A 14,687-nucleotide genomic window follows, 5' to 3' on the forward strand; every position below is an offset into this window, starting at 1 on the left:
GTGGTTCCCATAAGAACTTCAAAGCCAGGAGAACACTTTGAAATGAATAGGAGCCTTTTGATAGATATAGAGGGGAGGAAAAGGTGGAAAGAAAAAGGACAGGAAACCATACTAGGTCTGAAGGCTGGGAGGTAGAGGGACATGCACATCTCCTCCTGCTCTCTGCTTCCCAAGCATCTGAGAGGAGGGGCTGTGCGAACTGATTCAGTAGGAAAAGTTTGTTTTTCTTAAGACCTAACTGAATTGGACTTTATTTAGGATATTATTGCCTCTGCATTACAAAATCAATAGCCATCACCTGTGATCTACAATTACAAATTCCAGGCAACCTGAGTCAAATGCGACCCAGGAATACTTTAAGAATCAAGAAATGTAGAATACAGAAGAGTAAAAGACTTTTTATTTAGAGCTACCTAATATAATACAATTAGCATCTCTCTTCTGTGGCCCTGGATGCAATGGGTTTGTGTCTGCAAATTAGTGCTGAGTGAAGTTCAGAATGTCTGATGGTTCATTTGCAGTAGTTTATGCCATTTAATTTTATAGCCCATCACTCATGCAGACCTTGCTCAGGGCACTTATTTTATAGCAATGGGAAATGTTCTGGGGAAGAGGAGGGGTGGTGAAGGAGGTGGGAGGAAAATACTTAGAGGGGCGAAGTTTTAGAATCAAGCATGTGGACAGGGTTGTGGGGATTGCTGCTTAAGTGCCATGGTTGGCATAGAGTCAAGAGAGAAAAGTTCAGAAGCAATTCAGAGTATGAGATGGGCCTCAAGCAAGAACAACACACATACACGCACTGTTGCTGATGATTTTAAGATGTGATGTGAGATCTGTCCAGATGGGGATGTTACACTTTGGGCTCTGTGATTTCCTGCCAAAGACAAGGTCAAAGTTATGGCCATATAGGGTAAGCATACTTTTTAGAAAAGAGAAGCCCATATTCACAAGTCCTCCTATCCCTCACTCTTCTGGCATAACTTCTTACAATGTCCCCAAATCATGGAGCTTCCTACAAGTCTGACCTCAGAGGTGGCCCAGACTGAATACAATACCATGTCTATCTTTCATTCATGCTTTGGTAAGCTTCTGACAGCTGCCTTGTATGTGGCCTGCAGCCAACTAGGAGTATGTTCTGTTCCTAGCAAACTGACACCCATCACAGATGGGTGAGATAATTGAAGCTTGGAGCACTTTTGTGTATTATATCCAAGATCACAAAAAGTCAACTGAAAGAGAGCTTGGAGCCACTCATATCTATCAAAGCTTGACTGATGTTGAGGTATTGGCCACCATCCTACTTTCAAATCTCCTAAAGAGTTAATCCCACTGAGATGGTGCATCCTTTTTCTGGGAATACAGTGTGACTTGGTGGGAGTAAAACAGGCAAGCAAACTCAACTAGTGCTGTACGGCAGGTAACTGGTCTTTGAACATGGACTCCATCACCTACATGACCTCAGTATGACATTTGGTGAATGTAAACTTATAATCATACATAGAAAGCACTTGGCATATTTGCTAGTCACATCCTAATGAGAGCAGTGTTTTTGTTCTCAGTTATCAGAGTTGAGGTGGGAGGCCCAGGAGGGTCAGTAATATGCTAGCATGCTTACTGCTTATCTCAGTTAAGCTGGAAATAGGATGACTCTTGGAGGCAGTCACCAAGCCATCAAGCCTTGATTCCTCCCCCATGAGGGCTATAAGCTGTTACTTCATCCAAACAACTTCCTGTTTCCATTCTAAAAATGCTGATGTGTAGCCAATAGGCCTGTTCTTATGATAATGCATGCTCTCAATTCAGGTAAGTATTGGGCTTTGATATTCCTCACCTGCGCTTTCAGACCATTCCTCATCTGTCACTGGGGCAGGAATAGCCCTCTCTCCCAACCAGCTCAGCAGGATGAGGGCGTGCTGGGGTGGCCATTCTTGTGCCCAGGATACACAAGTCAGCAGAACCTCAGCCAGGATTCTTGTAGTCTTGGGTGTGGAAAACAGATCCCCCATGGGCTCCATCCAGCTATCCCTCAATGCATCCTTTCCCCAGGCCTGCAGGTTCTGTTGCCTGAGTACTTGCGTGAGCGCTTTGTGGCTGCAGCACTCAGCTACATCACGTGCAGCTCGGAGGGTGAGCTAGTCTGCAAGGAGAATGACTGCTGGTGCAAGTGCAGCCCCACATTCCCAGAATGCAATTGCCCTGATGCTGACATCCAGGCCATGGAGGACAGCTTGCTGCAGATCCAGGACTCCTGGGTCACACACAACCAGCAGTTTGAGGAGTCAGGTGAGCAGCTGGCTAGCCCAGAATTCTTCCCTGCCAAAGTGCAAGGCAAGAACCTGAGGACTTGGGCTTGGATCCCAATGTAGACACTTACTATTTCTGTGACTTTAAGTAGGTTATATCACTACCCAGAATCTCAGGTTGTTGGGTGTTCTTTTTATATAAATAGACATAATACTTACCTAATATGTGCATTTAAGGATTTTAGTAAGATAGAACATCATCAAGGGCTTAGCTTTTGTCTGCCTTGTTTGCTACTGATTTCACAATGCCTGGAATAACGCACATAAAGTGTGCGATAAAATGCATTTAAATAAAGTGTGAGTCTAGGTGGTACCTGGTGGAAGCTAGCTGTTGCTGTTATAACTAATACCTATGTTACTTTGAGACATAGATCCCAAGGATTTGGTTTTATATTCTTACCCTCTTGGTGCTCAGCTTTATGTTCTTGGGTGAGTCATGCAGTTTCTCAGTGTTTCAGTTTCTTCATCTATGGAAAAGGGAAAATATTCAATTGATGGAAATAGGCAAGAAGACTATTACATTCCAATTTTTCAAGCCAAGCTTTGGGTTAATGTTGGTGGGATATGATCTCAAACATGATCTCAGGGTGAATATGAGCATGAGTTCAGAAAACAACATACTAAGGAAGTTCTAAGAAGAACTCAGACTTGGAACCAAAAAACACATTCCTTCTAGACTACTACTGCAAAGAATGGATATCTGACCAACAACTGAAGAGATTAAAAGTATCTTAGAGAGTCAGAGAGAAGGCTATAGAAGGAGATTCTGATCTCAGGAGGTGGAATGTTTCTAAGGACTTGTGGGTTGGGTGCTATACCTTCTCTGTGCCCACATTTGCATGTCAGTGTGCACACATTTCTTTCATCAGGGTGTCCTGGTATTCCTGAAGACGGCTGGTCTCAGAACGTGTTACAGATAACCGTATCTGGGGTTATAAAGAAATGTATCCCAAGGGCATTAGCAAAAGCAGGACTTCTGGCCTCTTTGGTAGTGACAAAAATCTGTTGAAATTTAGAGATTCATCAAAGTAGGAAGAAAGGAAAAAAAATCCTGAAGCTTAATTTTGTAGTGTGTTAATTATTTCTCAATGAAAGTGTCAGTTAAAGTAAAAAGAACCCATGACAGTAGGGCTTCCTTCCTCATGCAGGAACTGTGAAGGGCCCTCCATCTGGGGATCACCCACCTGCCCTCCCAGGGCACTGCACTACTGCCCCTCCACTCAGCTCCTGTGTTCTTGCCCACAGAAGAGTTCCAGGCCCTGCTGAAAAGGTTGCCCGATGACCGGTTCCTGAACTCCACAGCAATCTCCCAGTTCTGGGCCATGGACGCTGGCCTCCAGCACCGATACCAGCAGCTGGGGGCCAGCCTGAAAGTACTGTTCAAGAAGACGCATCGGATCGTCCGCCGGCTCTTCAACCTCTGCAAACGCTGCCATCGGCAGCCACGCTTCCGCCTGCCCAAGGAGAGGTGAGCACGAGCTCCAGAGCCAGCACTTCGCACCTCTGAGCAGTAGCTCTTGAGGCCTAGGAGGGCCCTCCATCTAACAGGAGAGCAGTGCGTGGTGACTCACTCAACATTTCTGGTTCCCATGATCTTCACTTACTCACACATGTCCTTCTCAGAAATGAGAGAGAAAAACCAGAGAGGCTTATTTACTTATATCTAAATTATAACACATGAAAATGCTACTCTAATTCTCACTTATTCGTGTCCATTTTGGTAAGTCTCTCAGGGAAGAAAGGGGCGGAGTTAAAGCTTAACTTAATTGCACATGGTGAGAAATATACAGATTGGATTTTCTCTGTTTTGAGTCATTAGAGGAAAACTGAGACCCATAACCTCAAGAACAAAGTGGGGCTATACTGTCATAAATATCTATTCCTTCCTTCATTCATTCAACAAGGTTTTACATGTCCATATTCCATGCCCTATCATTTAGCTATAAGGGATATTATTGAACAGGGAATATTTAGCAAACATATAGAAAACATAAAAACTAAAAAATTATAACTATGTTGCATGGAGTAAATTCATGGCCTCAGAAGATAAATCAAGGGGATGGGTTTCAGGAGGCAAAGGTTAGAGAAGAAAGGCCCCTTGGAGAAGAAGTCATGGTCACATTGTGTAGGAAGCTACAAAAATGCTTTGATACATGCAGGTAAGGCAGTATTTGGGGCAGAGGAACAGCCTTCATAGCAATCCTGAGCGTGACTCTAACTGTGGGAAATGTGTGAGTGCAGAGGACAGACCAACAGTGGTTTCCAAAAGGAACTCATTAGTTTTTCAGTAATTAATTTTTAAATGCCGGGGCTGGGGATTTAGCTCAGCGGCAAAAGCGCCTGCCCGGCAAGCGCAAAGTCGTGAGTTCGGTTCCCGGTACCGGAGAAAAACCAAAAAAAAAAAAAAAAAAAAAAAAAAAAAAAAAAAAAAAAAAAAAAAAAATTTTTAAATGCCTACTTGTACCAGAAACAATTTTGATCATTGAGAATATGTTGGTCAATAATACAGTGTCCTGTTCTTCTGGGCATTTCCAGGTGAGCAGTCTACAAACAAGTCAACAATAAGTAAACACAGTAGTTTAGATACCATAGTTGTGGATTGAACCAAAACAAGGAGATGTGATAGTGACTAGAGTGGTTCTTTGAAAAGGAACACCAGAAAAGAGCTCTTTGAAAGATAACATAAGAGCTGAAATAAAAATTGTTAGAGACTCATCCATAGAAAATTCCTAGTCTTAGAGGATGAGTGATAGAAGTAGAGAAAATACAAAGGAAAGAGATCTTGACATGAGAATAAAGTTGGCAAGAAGTTGGAGTGTTTGGAAAGCTGTCTCATATAGAAGGCTGAAATCTGATATTAGAGATCCTACATGTTTGAGAGAGAGTGAAGTAGGACCCAGAATAAATGAGCCTGGCTGTTTCCAGTAGAAGTCTGATGTCCAATATTCCTAGGGTGATCCATGAGACACCAAACTCCAGGCTTTCTCAGTCTGTCCAAAGTGGAGCCGTAGAGTTTCCATCATGCAGAGAATTTGGGGCTTTTATCATCTGTGCCTATTAGTCAATGTGCTGCTAAGGCAAGAATGGTAATAGGCAACTTCTCCTGACTCCTATTTCATTGTTATCCCCCCTTCCCAAGGTCATTGTCCTACTGGTGGAACCGAATCCAGTCTCTCCTCTACTGCGGAGAAAGCACCTTCACTGGCACCTTCCTGGAACAGAGCCACAGCTGCACCTGCCCTTATGACCAATCATCCTGCCAGGGCCTCATCCCATGTGCCTTGGGTGAAGGCCCTGCATGTGCCCACTGTGCTCCAGATAATAGCACACGCTGTGGGAGCTGTAACCCAGGCTATGTGCTGGCCCAGGGACTGTGCCGGCCAGAGGTGGCTGAGTCCCTGGAAAACTTTCTTGGGCTGGAGACAGACCTGCAGGATCTGGAGCTGAAGTACCTGCTGCAGAAGCGGGACAGCCGCATTGAGGTACACTCCATCTTTATCAGCAATGACATGCGTCTGGGCAGCTGGTTTGACCCTTCCTGGAGGAAGCGCATGCTCCTTACCTTGAAGAGCAACAAGTACAAGCCTGGACTGGTACATGTGATGTTGGCCTTGTCCTTGCAGATCTGCCTCACCAAGAATAGCACCCTTGAACCTGTCATGGCCATCTATGTCAACCCCTTCGGGGGCAGCCACTCTGAGAGCTGGTTCATGCCTGTAAATGAGGGCAACTTCCCAGACTGGGAGAGGACTAATGTGGATGCAGCTGCCCAGTGCCAAAACTGGACTATCACCTTGGGGAACAGGTGGAAGACCTTCTTTGAGACAGTCCATGTTTACCTACGGAGCCGAATCAAGTCCCTGGATGACAGCTCCAATGAGACAATCTACTATGAACCCCTGGAGATGACTGATCCCTCCAAGAATTTGGGCTATATGAAAATCAACACTTTGCAGGTCTTTGGCTATAGCCTGCCCTTTGACCCGGATGCTATCCGGGATTTAATTCTCCAGCTGGACTACCCGTATACTCAAGGCTCCCAGGACTCTGCCCTCCTGCAGCTCATTGAGCTGAGGGACCGGGTGAACCAGCTCTCTCCACCTGGCAAAGTCCGGCTTGACCTTTTTTCCTGTTTGCTCCGGCATCGGCTCAAGCTGGCCAACAATGAGGTGGGCAGGATCCAGTCCTCTCTGAGGGCTTTCAATTCAAAGCTGCCGAATCCTGTGGAGTACGAGACGGGCAAACTCTGTAGCTAATGGGGGGCTTGCCCCCATGCCGGGCAGGGAGAAGGTCCACAAATCCAGGGTGCAAAGCTAACCCAAGGCCTCACCTTAGTGCCAACAGGGTGCTCCCATGAGACTTCCAGCACCCAGGATATGGGACCCAGAGGCTTGGACTGAAGTGGGCGGGAGAGAAGGAGGCAGCCACTGCACACATGCACACACTCACACACATGCACACTCTCACAGGCGGCTACAACTCAGCAGCCTCGGATCTGTAAAGTCGGTGCTTTCTAAAAATGAATGCAGTTGAAGGAGAAGAGCCAAGGAAGAGATATCACAAAAGAACCAGCCAAATCATGAAACAAGCAAGCAAAATGCTTCAAAGTGATTCTTGTCATTCGAGACAGCAAGAGGGGACAAAAAGTGGGAGGGGTGGGAATTCTTTTGCCCTCTCTGTGGAGTCACTTTTGTATTCTTTTTAACCAGATTTCTTAAAATGTTGTTGTTCTGTGACTCCCGACATTGGTTCTCACTTTTTGTACGCTGCCTCCTCTGGGCCCTGAGGGCCACAGGCTGACTGCTCCTGGAGCTGCTCCCTTAGAAACACAAGACATGTCACCCACACAGGGACCAAAGCTAAGGGCAAGCAGCAGCCTCCTCTCTCAGTCCCTTTCCCTCAATCCCCTCACTTCCTTGGCCTCCTCAGTTTCACCTTCTTCACTCATTCCAAGCCCCTCTATGGTCCATCCAGAGCTCCTTTCCCAAAGCCCCTGTTCTGTCCGAGGAAGCTGCTCTGTCAAGTTAGAGAGAGACAATGTCTAGGAAAATGGTCTTTTAAAAAAAAAAAACAAAAACAAAAAGTATTTATTTTGTGATTGTTTTCCTTGTCAATCTGCTCCAGACACATGAACATCTGAGTAAAAATGTATCTGGTTTAGTATATTTTTAAAGGCCTTTTAAAGAGGGAAAATGAGAGAGAAAAGACAGAGTATAGTTCCTTGAGGAGCCTGGATCTTTGAAAGTTGTTACGTGTGTGACACAGGCGTGCCCATAGATGAGGGATGGTACTGTGAGAGAGGCTGATTGATTGGGATACACCCGGGTTAATGTATGTCTGCGTCAACCAGGATGTGAGGCGTGGGGTGTGTGTATATGCTTGTGTGTGTGTGTGTGTGTGTGTGTGTGTGTGAGAGAGAGAGAGAGAGAGAGAGAGAGAGGAGTGAGGCAGACCTCTTCTAGAGAGTGACATCACCACTCCCATGCCATTCTCACCTCTTGTCTCTTGCAGATGTGAGGACTAACACAGGTCCTACACCCAGGACTCCTCATTATTGGGAGTAGTTTAAGAGTTTTTGCCCACAGCTTCTGTGCTGGACAAACACCTGCTAAAGGGGGCTCCCCTTTGTGGGTACTGCCATGGACACCTGGAGAATTCCCATACTCTGTACCTTTCGACCTGGGCTCAGCAGCCTTTGAGGAAACAGCAAAAGATATAAACGTAGCGTTGGTTTCCTCCACTCTCTCTGCCACTTTCCCCACCTAGAATGGAGCTCTGACGCACACTGCACAGAACGATGCCTCTTTTCCCCTTAGTGCCTCCTCCCAGTGGCATGATAATCACTTCATAGCGTATTGTTTGGAGAATCAGCTCTCAGTCTATGCTCCATGTGTCCCAAGTACAGTGCATAAAGCATGACAACCCTATTTTTATTCAAGACAAAGTCATCATATAAATACTAAGTATCTCATTTCAGTCCGTATAAAATAAAATGGGAGACAACAAGAAGGTGGTCATGTCTTCCTGCCCAGAAGTCTTTTATGTTTATTGTTGTATGTAAAAGAATTTCACACTACTTCTAATCATTGTACCATCTTTCAACCTACAGGAACCTGAAGTCCTTGGTAGATAAGCAGCCCAGGATACTACATCACAACTTTGTTGAGGCTTCCAGGGTAGAAATTTAGTGATAGGATGACTGAGGAGTGCACAGATATTGGTTGTCTATTTCTAGTTTAAGTCACTACTTGCTTTGTGGAGTGTATACCAAGCTCTTTGCCTGGGAGAGATGGAACCAGCAGATGACATCCCCATCAATGGGAGCATTGAGATATATCATAGAATTATTCTGTGGGTGGCAATGGGACCGAAAAAGCTAGGAAAGTTTGAATGCCTTCTAGTGATGGGATTTGAGACTGGAGTCGGATTTTAACACTCCAAACGACCGTATGTACATGCTGTAGAAGTAGGTAGACAGAAACACTCACTCATGAATCAAAGGCATGCTTTTTTATGTGCCAAAGTGTCAACTGCTATGCCCAGCCATATTCAGAGTGGGAAGACAGCAACTGAGAATGCACTGTGTGCTAAGTTAGCAGTGAGGGACCTCTGTGGCATGAGTATGATTGCCCCAGGGGAACTGAGTCAATACATGGGACCTGCATCCCCGCTGGCCCAGTAATACAGTTTTGCTGTCGTGGTGGGGGGCATCTCCACCATCTGTCTCTGCATCAGAGACCAGACTGGGACAGGGAACTCACCTACAGAGGGATAGTCAGGATGCTACTTCTCCCTATTTCAGAGATAAGCGACACCTTGAGAGGACTCTGGGAAGATAATGGTGTGGAGTATTTTGGTTTTGGTAATATACACTCAGTTACAGAGGTTTCTACTTCTTGTCTGCTTGGAGGTTAAACTATGAAGCTAAGTGCACCGACTCCATCTAAATGTACTACTACACATTGGTACATTTAGGAGTGACCTTTTGATCTCTCATGCAAATAAATTGACAGAAGGCCTAGACATACAATTAATTACAGGAATTGGAATCTTTGTATGTCACCTACTCATCCGTTATCTGGGGTGGTCGCCTGACTCATTTGTGCAGAAATAGAGCTGGGTGCCCGGTACAGACCCGGTCAAAGCAGCAGACAAAGACTGTTTCCGGAACATAGGTGGGAAGCAAGGGGAGTCATGGACAACTAGGGCATTAAAGGCTAGAAGTTCAACATAGAGATTTTCATAAAGTTATAGTTGAAATTTTTACCTGTAAATTCTAAAGCAATCAAATGACATGAGTTACCTATTCTCGGACTCAGTTACAAATGAAAAATTGTCATTAATTTGTACTGGGTTATCAATTTGCTACCCACTGTAGAATTAAGAGCTAAATCACAATTTAGTTGACAACATGCATTAGATAATAACAATCACGAATCCAAGCCTTAACTGTAACCCCAAAGAATGAATACATCAAATGCTAATCTGCCCTAATGCTTCAGACTAATACCTCTAATGCTGAATAATATATTTAATACCTGCTCCTAATAATATAATGCTATGCTCTGCAAGCACACTCATTCATGAACAGTAAAAACAAATGAAGATCCCTTTTAGTACTGGGTGTCACGGGTTGTTCAGATACAGCCTTTGGCTTCTTTTCAAAACTGTGAAAATATGGTCATGATGGGCAGAACTCCTTCGGAGTATACAGGGTATGCTGCCTACAAGATGTCCCGCCCCAAAATATCACCTCCAAAGGGTAATATTTTATCAGGTAGAACTTTCTTTCTTGCATTTCAGAAAGGTCTTTTTTTTGTCATTACATCTTGCATGAAAACTGAAATATCATTTTGAAGGAAAAAGTCTTACAAAGTAACACAATAAAAAATATGAAGTAGATTTTTGGAGTTGGAAGATTTTTAGAAGTCATCTAGTATAATCTACTCGTGTCAGATATGGGTTGGGGGGAGCTAAAAAAAACCTGAGAGATTAAAAAGCTGGCCCAAGGTTGAATCCATTAGCAGGGCTGGAGACAGCAGTCTCATCTGGGTCTTTCTCTGCTTCTGCTTGTAATAAATTATATCAAGGGCTTGGGGGATAAGAGAGATACTCGGGACTTGGGATTAGAGAAGGGAAAACAATTTTTTCAGAAAGGAGAAGAAGGCTACTGAGAGATGTAAATACTTTAATCTTTCCCTGTGATTGACACTAGCAAAAATAATTAGCTTCTATAATAGCAGAAAGAAAAAGACTGAGGATTCTCTCCTGCAAAGTTTTAAACACAGAGTAGACATGATTCCAGCGGGCTGGACACATCCATTTTCTGGTTTCTTCATGACCTTTTCATCTAACATTTTAAAACTGCAATATCCTGCCCTAATCTCATGATATTTTCTATAAAGTACCAATCAGAGAGTTTGAATATCATTAAAATCTGACAATTTCTGCAAAACATCTCTCATATGGAGTGAGAGATGTCTAAGTACTCCCTGCATCCTGAAGCCTTGGGCTATGTAGTCTAGATCTGGGGTCATGGCCAAGAAGAGTAAGAAAGTAATGCTCTGCTGTATGCTAAAAGTTCTTGTTCCTTCCAACAGCAGAGTAGAGACAATCTTATCTTCTCTACCAAGGAAGTCACCTTGTTACCAAGTAGTTGAGAGGGTCTTTTGCTTGACTTAAATAGAAATTATGAATGGGCAAACTACAACTCTGTTAGTAGCCCTGATGCCATTGGCTGCTGGTCTCTGTCACTGGTTTTCATTGGATGCTAGTTTCTGAAGCAATTCAGGGCTAACAGCTCCCACTGCTTATTGCTCTTCTTCTAAAGAGACCACTCTGTCCATGCTACTCAGGATAAGAATTCTGAGAAGATTTATAGAAACTTCGGAGCCCACACTACCCAAGAAATAAATCACAAGCAGATTTATAGGACAACTGGAGCAAAGCTTTATTTTATCACAGCCTGTGCTGCAGCACAGGGGGCCAGTACACGAGGGGGCCCTCCTAGACTAGCCTGGGAAGTACGAGGGGAGTGTTGCTCATACAGCAGCTGCAAGCCTGTGATTGGTTCAAGTCAGTGTGGGGCGCCCCAGGATAGTCATAGCTGTCACTGTAGCAATTCAACTAAAGGGCAAGGCAAGAAGATCCATCTGACTGAAAGCAGTTGCTTCTCCATGAAAAATGACTGAATTCACCACAGTTTATTAGGGCTTGTGGAGGTTGGGAATGTTAATAATGGGCCCAGATTCTTCCCTCCAAGATCTGAGCCTTCTCAGTGTGGTACTTTGCCTTCAAAGAGCCACCAGCGGCATCTGGAGTGGTGGGAGCCGGGGATGGGCTCTGTGACTAATAGCCACGATGCACCTACTGTTAGACTGTCCAGAGGAGAGTGAGCAGGAGGACACGGAGGCAAGTTGTCCAAGTCCATTCTGGTGGGAGTAGTAGGAGGGGTGCAAATAGAAGTGAGGTGTGGGGGAGCATGACAGCCAGACCATGCCCTTCTCCGGCTGGCACACAAAGAAAGGGAATGCCAGGCGCTTGTCATTTGTTTCAACCTCACCCAAGATGAAAAAATGGCCTTCACTCCTGGTGTGGATTCCTTCTCTCTAGAACAAACATCAGACATGTTCAAGAGGAAGTTGGGGGTTTTAGGTAGTCTAATGCCACAAAAATCTTGCCTGTGTTCTGATTTATCACACTGATTCTGGCATCAGTGAGCTCTGAAGCTGTGATAATCAAGCCTCTCTATTTCTCTGGGCCCAAATTTGCTCTAAATATAGGGAAGTAAGGATTTTCTTCACAAATACTGAGGTTCCTTCTCACGTTAACCTTCACAGTAATAAAGCAATGTGGGGCAGGAGACTGTGCAGGCCATAAGGTCAGACAGATCCATGCATGCTGGATCTGTATTTATTTCACTTATTTATTTATCTTTTATCTGTCGCTGACTGCTTCATTCTCATTCTTAAGTGTTTTTTTTTCCTTTCTCTTTCCGAACATTTACCTCCCTAAATACTTTTGTTCCATCCTCACTGACTTCCAGAATACGTGTGTGACAGCCATGGAGCCCCACTGAAGGTGTACGCTATGTCAGCACCTTGTTATTCAGTCCATAGACCCTCAGGGGGACCTCAAGGACAGTCTGTTAGATGAAATGTTTCACCCCTGGAGGGTGCAGTGTTATGAAGCCAGTCTTTGCTCAACATTAATTCACCTGCAGATTCCAATTTCTTAAGTCCATGATGGGCCAGGACTCTGTATTTCTACCGAGATCCCAATGAGGCTGAGGCCACATTTTAAGGAGCAGGCCCATGGAAAATGTGTCTGTCTTTTTAATGCACACTCAGGACTTTAAAGCAGGCCTTCTCAGGAAGTACAGGGCTAAGAAACCAAGGAGTCAGTCACATCTGACCCTGAAATGGCTTCCTGGCTGATAAAAATTTTGGTCTTCTACTGGCCTTTAGTTTTTTCCCCAAGTAGGAGTCAGATAGCTGACCTACTTGTGCTAAAGGGGTGAGAAAAGAAAGAGAACTTAACTAAAACTTGTGAGATCCCCAGTCTTGCTGGTATAGGAATGTGTGTTCACAGATAAGCAGCCTTACGGACTGACTGAATCAGGCTGGCAGAGTAAAGAGCTCTTCTCCCAAGCTTATCAGAGTAAATGAGTTCAGAAGAGGGACAGGGAGGACTTGTCACTCTATGGAAACTTACATCAGATAAGATGGTTAAATTCACACCAGCAACATGCAAATGCCCAGAAGCCCCAGACTTCAAACTGCACCTCATGAGGCCTCTGAACGCCTCATCTAAGAAATGAATTTTGTTGTTGTTTTCAGTTCTGTCTTTCTCTCCTCCAAACTGTGTGATTATAATACTCACATCATTAATAGCAACAACCACCAGAATTTATGACCGGTCATTTTTCCAAAGAACTCAGAACTTGGAAGAATCAATCAAAGTTATTTATTAGGCATTTTCATCTAGGAGCTATGGGAAATAAAGCAAACATGCGTTTAATATGCACGCCTCCTTAATTCAAAAGGTTTGAGGATGACTTGGAAATAGGGATGGGCAGCTGTACGGCTACAGGAAAGCAGAAGCTACAATTACCATGCTTTCTGGAGATGGGCTGCCTTGGTTCAGTCCCATTTCTGCCATTTACAAGGTCTGCAGGGCTGGATTCACTCTCTTTCAGCTTCAGTTTGCACATTTGTAAAATAAGGACAAAGCAGTGTGTATCTCATAGGATGCTCTGATGGTCAATTTTGATAAATCACAGTAAGGACGGAGACAGCCTTATAGTTCATGTTCAGTACCTTTGGGTTGTTATTATCGTGTTGGACAGTGTCTTTGTTCAGGTAAATGCAAGGGAAGGGAAGACAAATGATACCCACCTGCTGAAGCAAACTTCTCCTTGGAAACAAAGAGGAGGAATACATTATGTGGGGCCTTACATAAGGGTCACTGGGTAATGTAATTGAAAAGTCCTCAATTACAGATTTTCAGAAGACACGGAGAAGCCATTTAAATGGATATTTCTTATATAAGCCCTCTACAAAAGCAGGGAATATACTATTACAACATAAGTCACCTCTGAAATTCGTGTGCCCAGTTGGGTATTGTGGCCCCGGAGCACTGCTCTGATGATATAACTCATTATTGTGATGAAGCTTGGAGCACCTACGAGAATGGCTAGTTAACATGCCCATTAGACTGTCTCCTTCAAGTAGTGCATCTTAAGTGCACTTTTAGCAAGTACCAAATTGCAGTCATTCCTGGCTGAATTATTCCATGGGGAACCAGGGGGCAGAACCACCATAAGGTTTTTAGATACAGACATGAGGGAGGCAGAGTTTATAGTGCAGTTATATTAGAAGCATACATGAATGTGTGGAAAGGTGGGAAAACTGTTCTAAGGAATGGAGGTAGCATATTTCTAGGCATGCATTCATGGGTACAGTAATAAGTCAGCTTAATGTTTATATTCCACGCTCAGCCTCCTGAACCATGACCTTCATTTCATTCTTTTTTTTTATAAAAACCTTTATTGATATATTATCTATTTAACATAAAACTCAGACTTTCAGATGTATAGCTCAGTAATTGTTACTTGAAAAATATATGTACAGATTATCGCTATATAATTCCAGATGTTTCCATAACCCATGGAAGAAACCTTGTGCCAATTAGCAATTACTCTCCATTTTTCCTCCATCCTCAACTTCAGCAAACTTTAATCCATTTTCTGCCTCTACTGATTTGTAAGCTCAAGACATTTCATAGCCATCCAAATATGGTCTTTGATGTCTGGTTTTTTTCCCTTAGCATAATGTTTTCAAGATTTATTCATGCTGTAGCATGCATCAGAATGTCATTCTTTTT

General features: G+C 43.9%; 1 protein-coding gene across 1 annotated transcript in view; it reads left to right on the forward strand.

Moving 5' to 3' along the window:
* The window catches only part of Brinp2 (bone morphogenetic protein/retinoic acid inducible neural-specific 2), a 92,101-nt gene extending 84,712 nt beyond the window's left edge, over positions 1 to 7,389 (forward strand). Inside the window, exons 6-8 of the mRNA XM_005374909.2 lie at positions 2,047 to 2,283; positions 3,549 to 3,771; positions 5,443 to 7,389. Coding sequence (XP_005374966.1) covers positions 2,047 to 2,283; positions 3,549 to 3,771; positions 5,443 to 6,559 — 1,577 coding nt within the window. The 3' untranslated portion in view covers positions 6,560 to 7,389. The remainder of the gene's footprint in view (positions 1 to 2,046; positions 2,284 to 3,548; positions 3,772 to 5,442) is intronic.
* The last annotated feature ends 7,298 nt before the right edge of the window (positions 7,390 to 14,687 follow it).

This window comes from Chinchilla lanigera, unplaced genomic scaffold, assembly GCF_000276665.1.
Source record: "Chinchilla lanigera isolate Chin_1 unplaced genomic scaffold, ChiLan1.0 scaffold00005, whole genome shotgun sequence".
Lineage (NCBI taxonomy): Eukaryota > Metazoa > Chordata > Mammalia > Rodentia > Chinchillidae > Chinchilla > Chinchilla lanigera.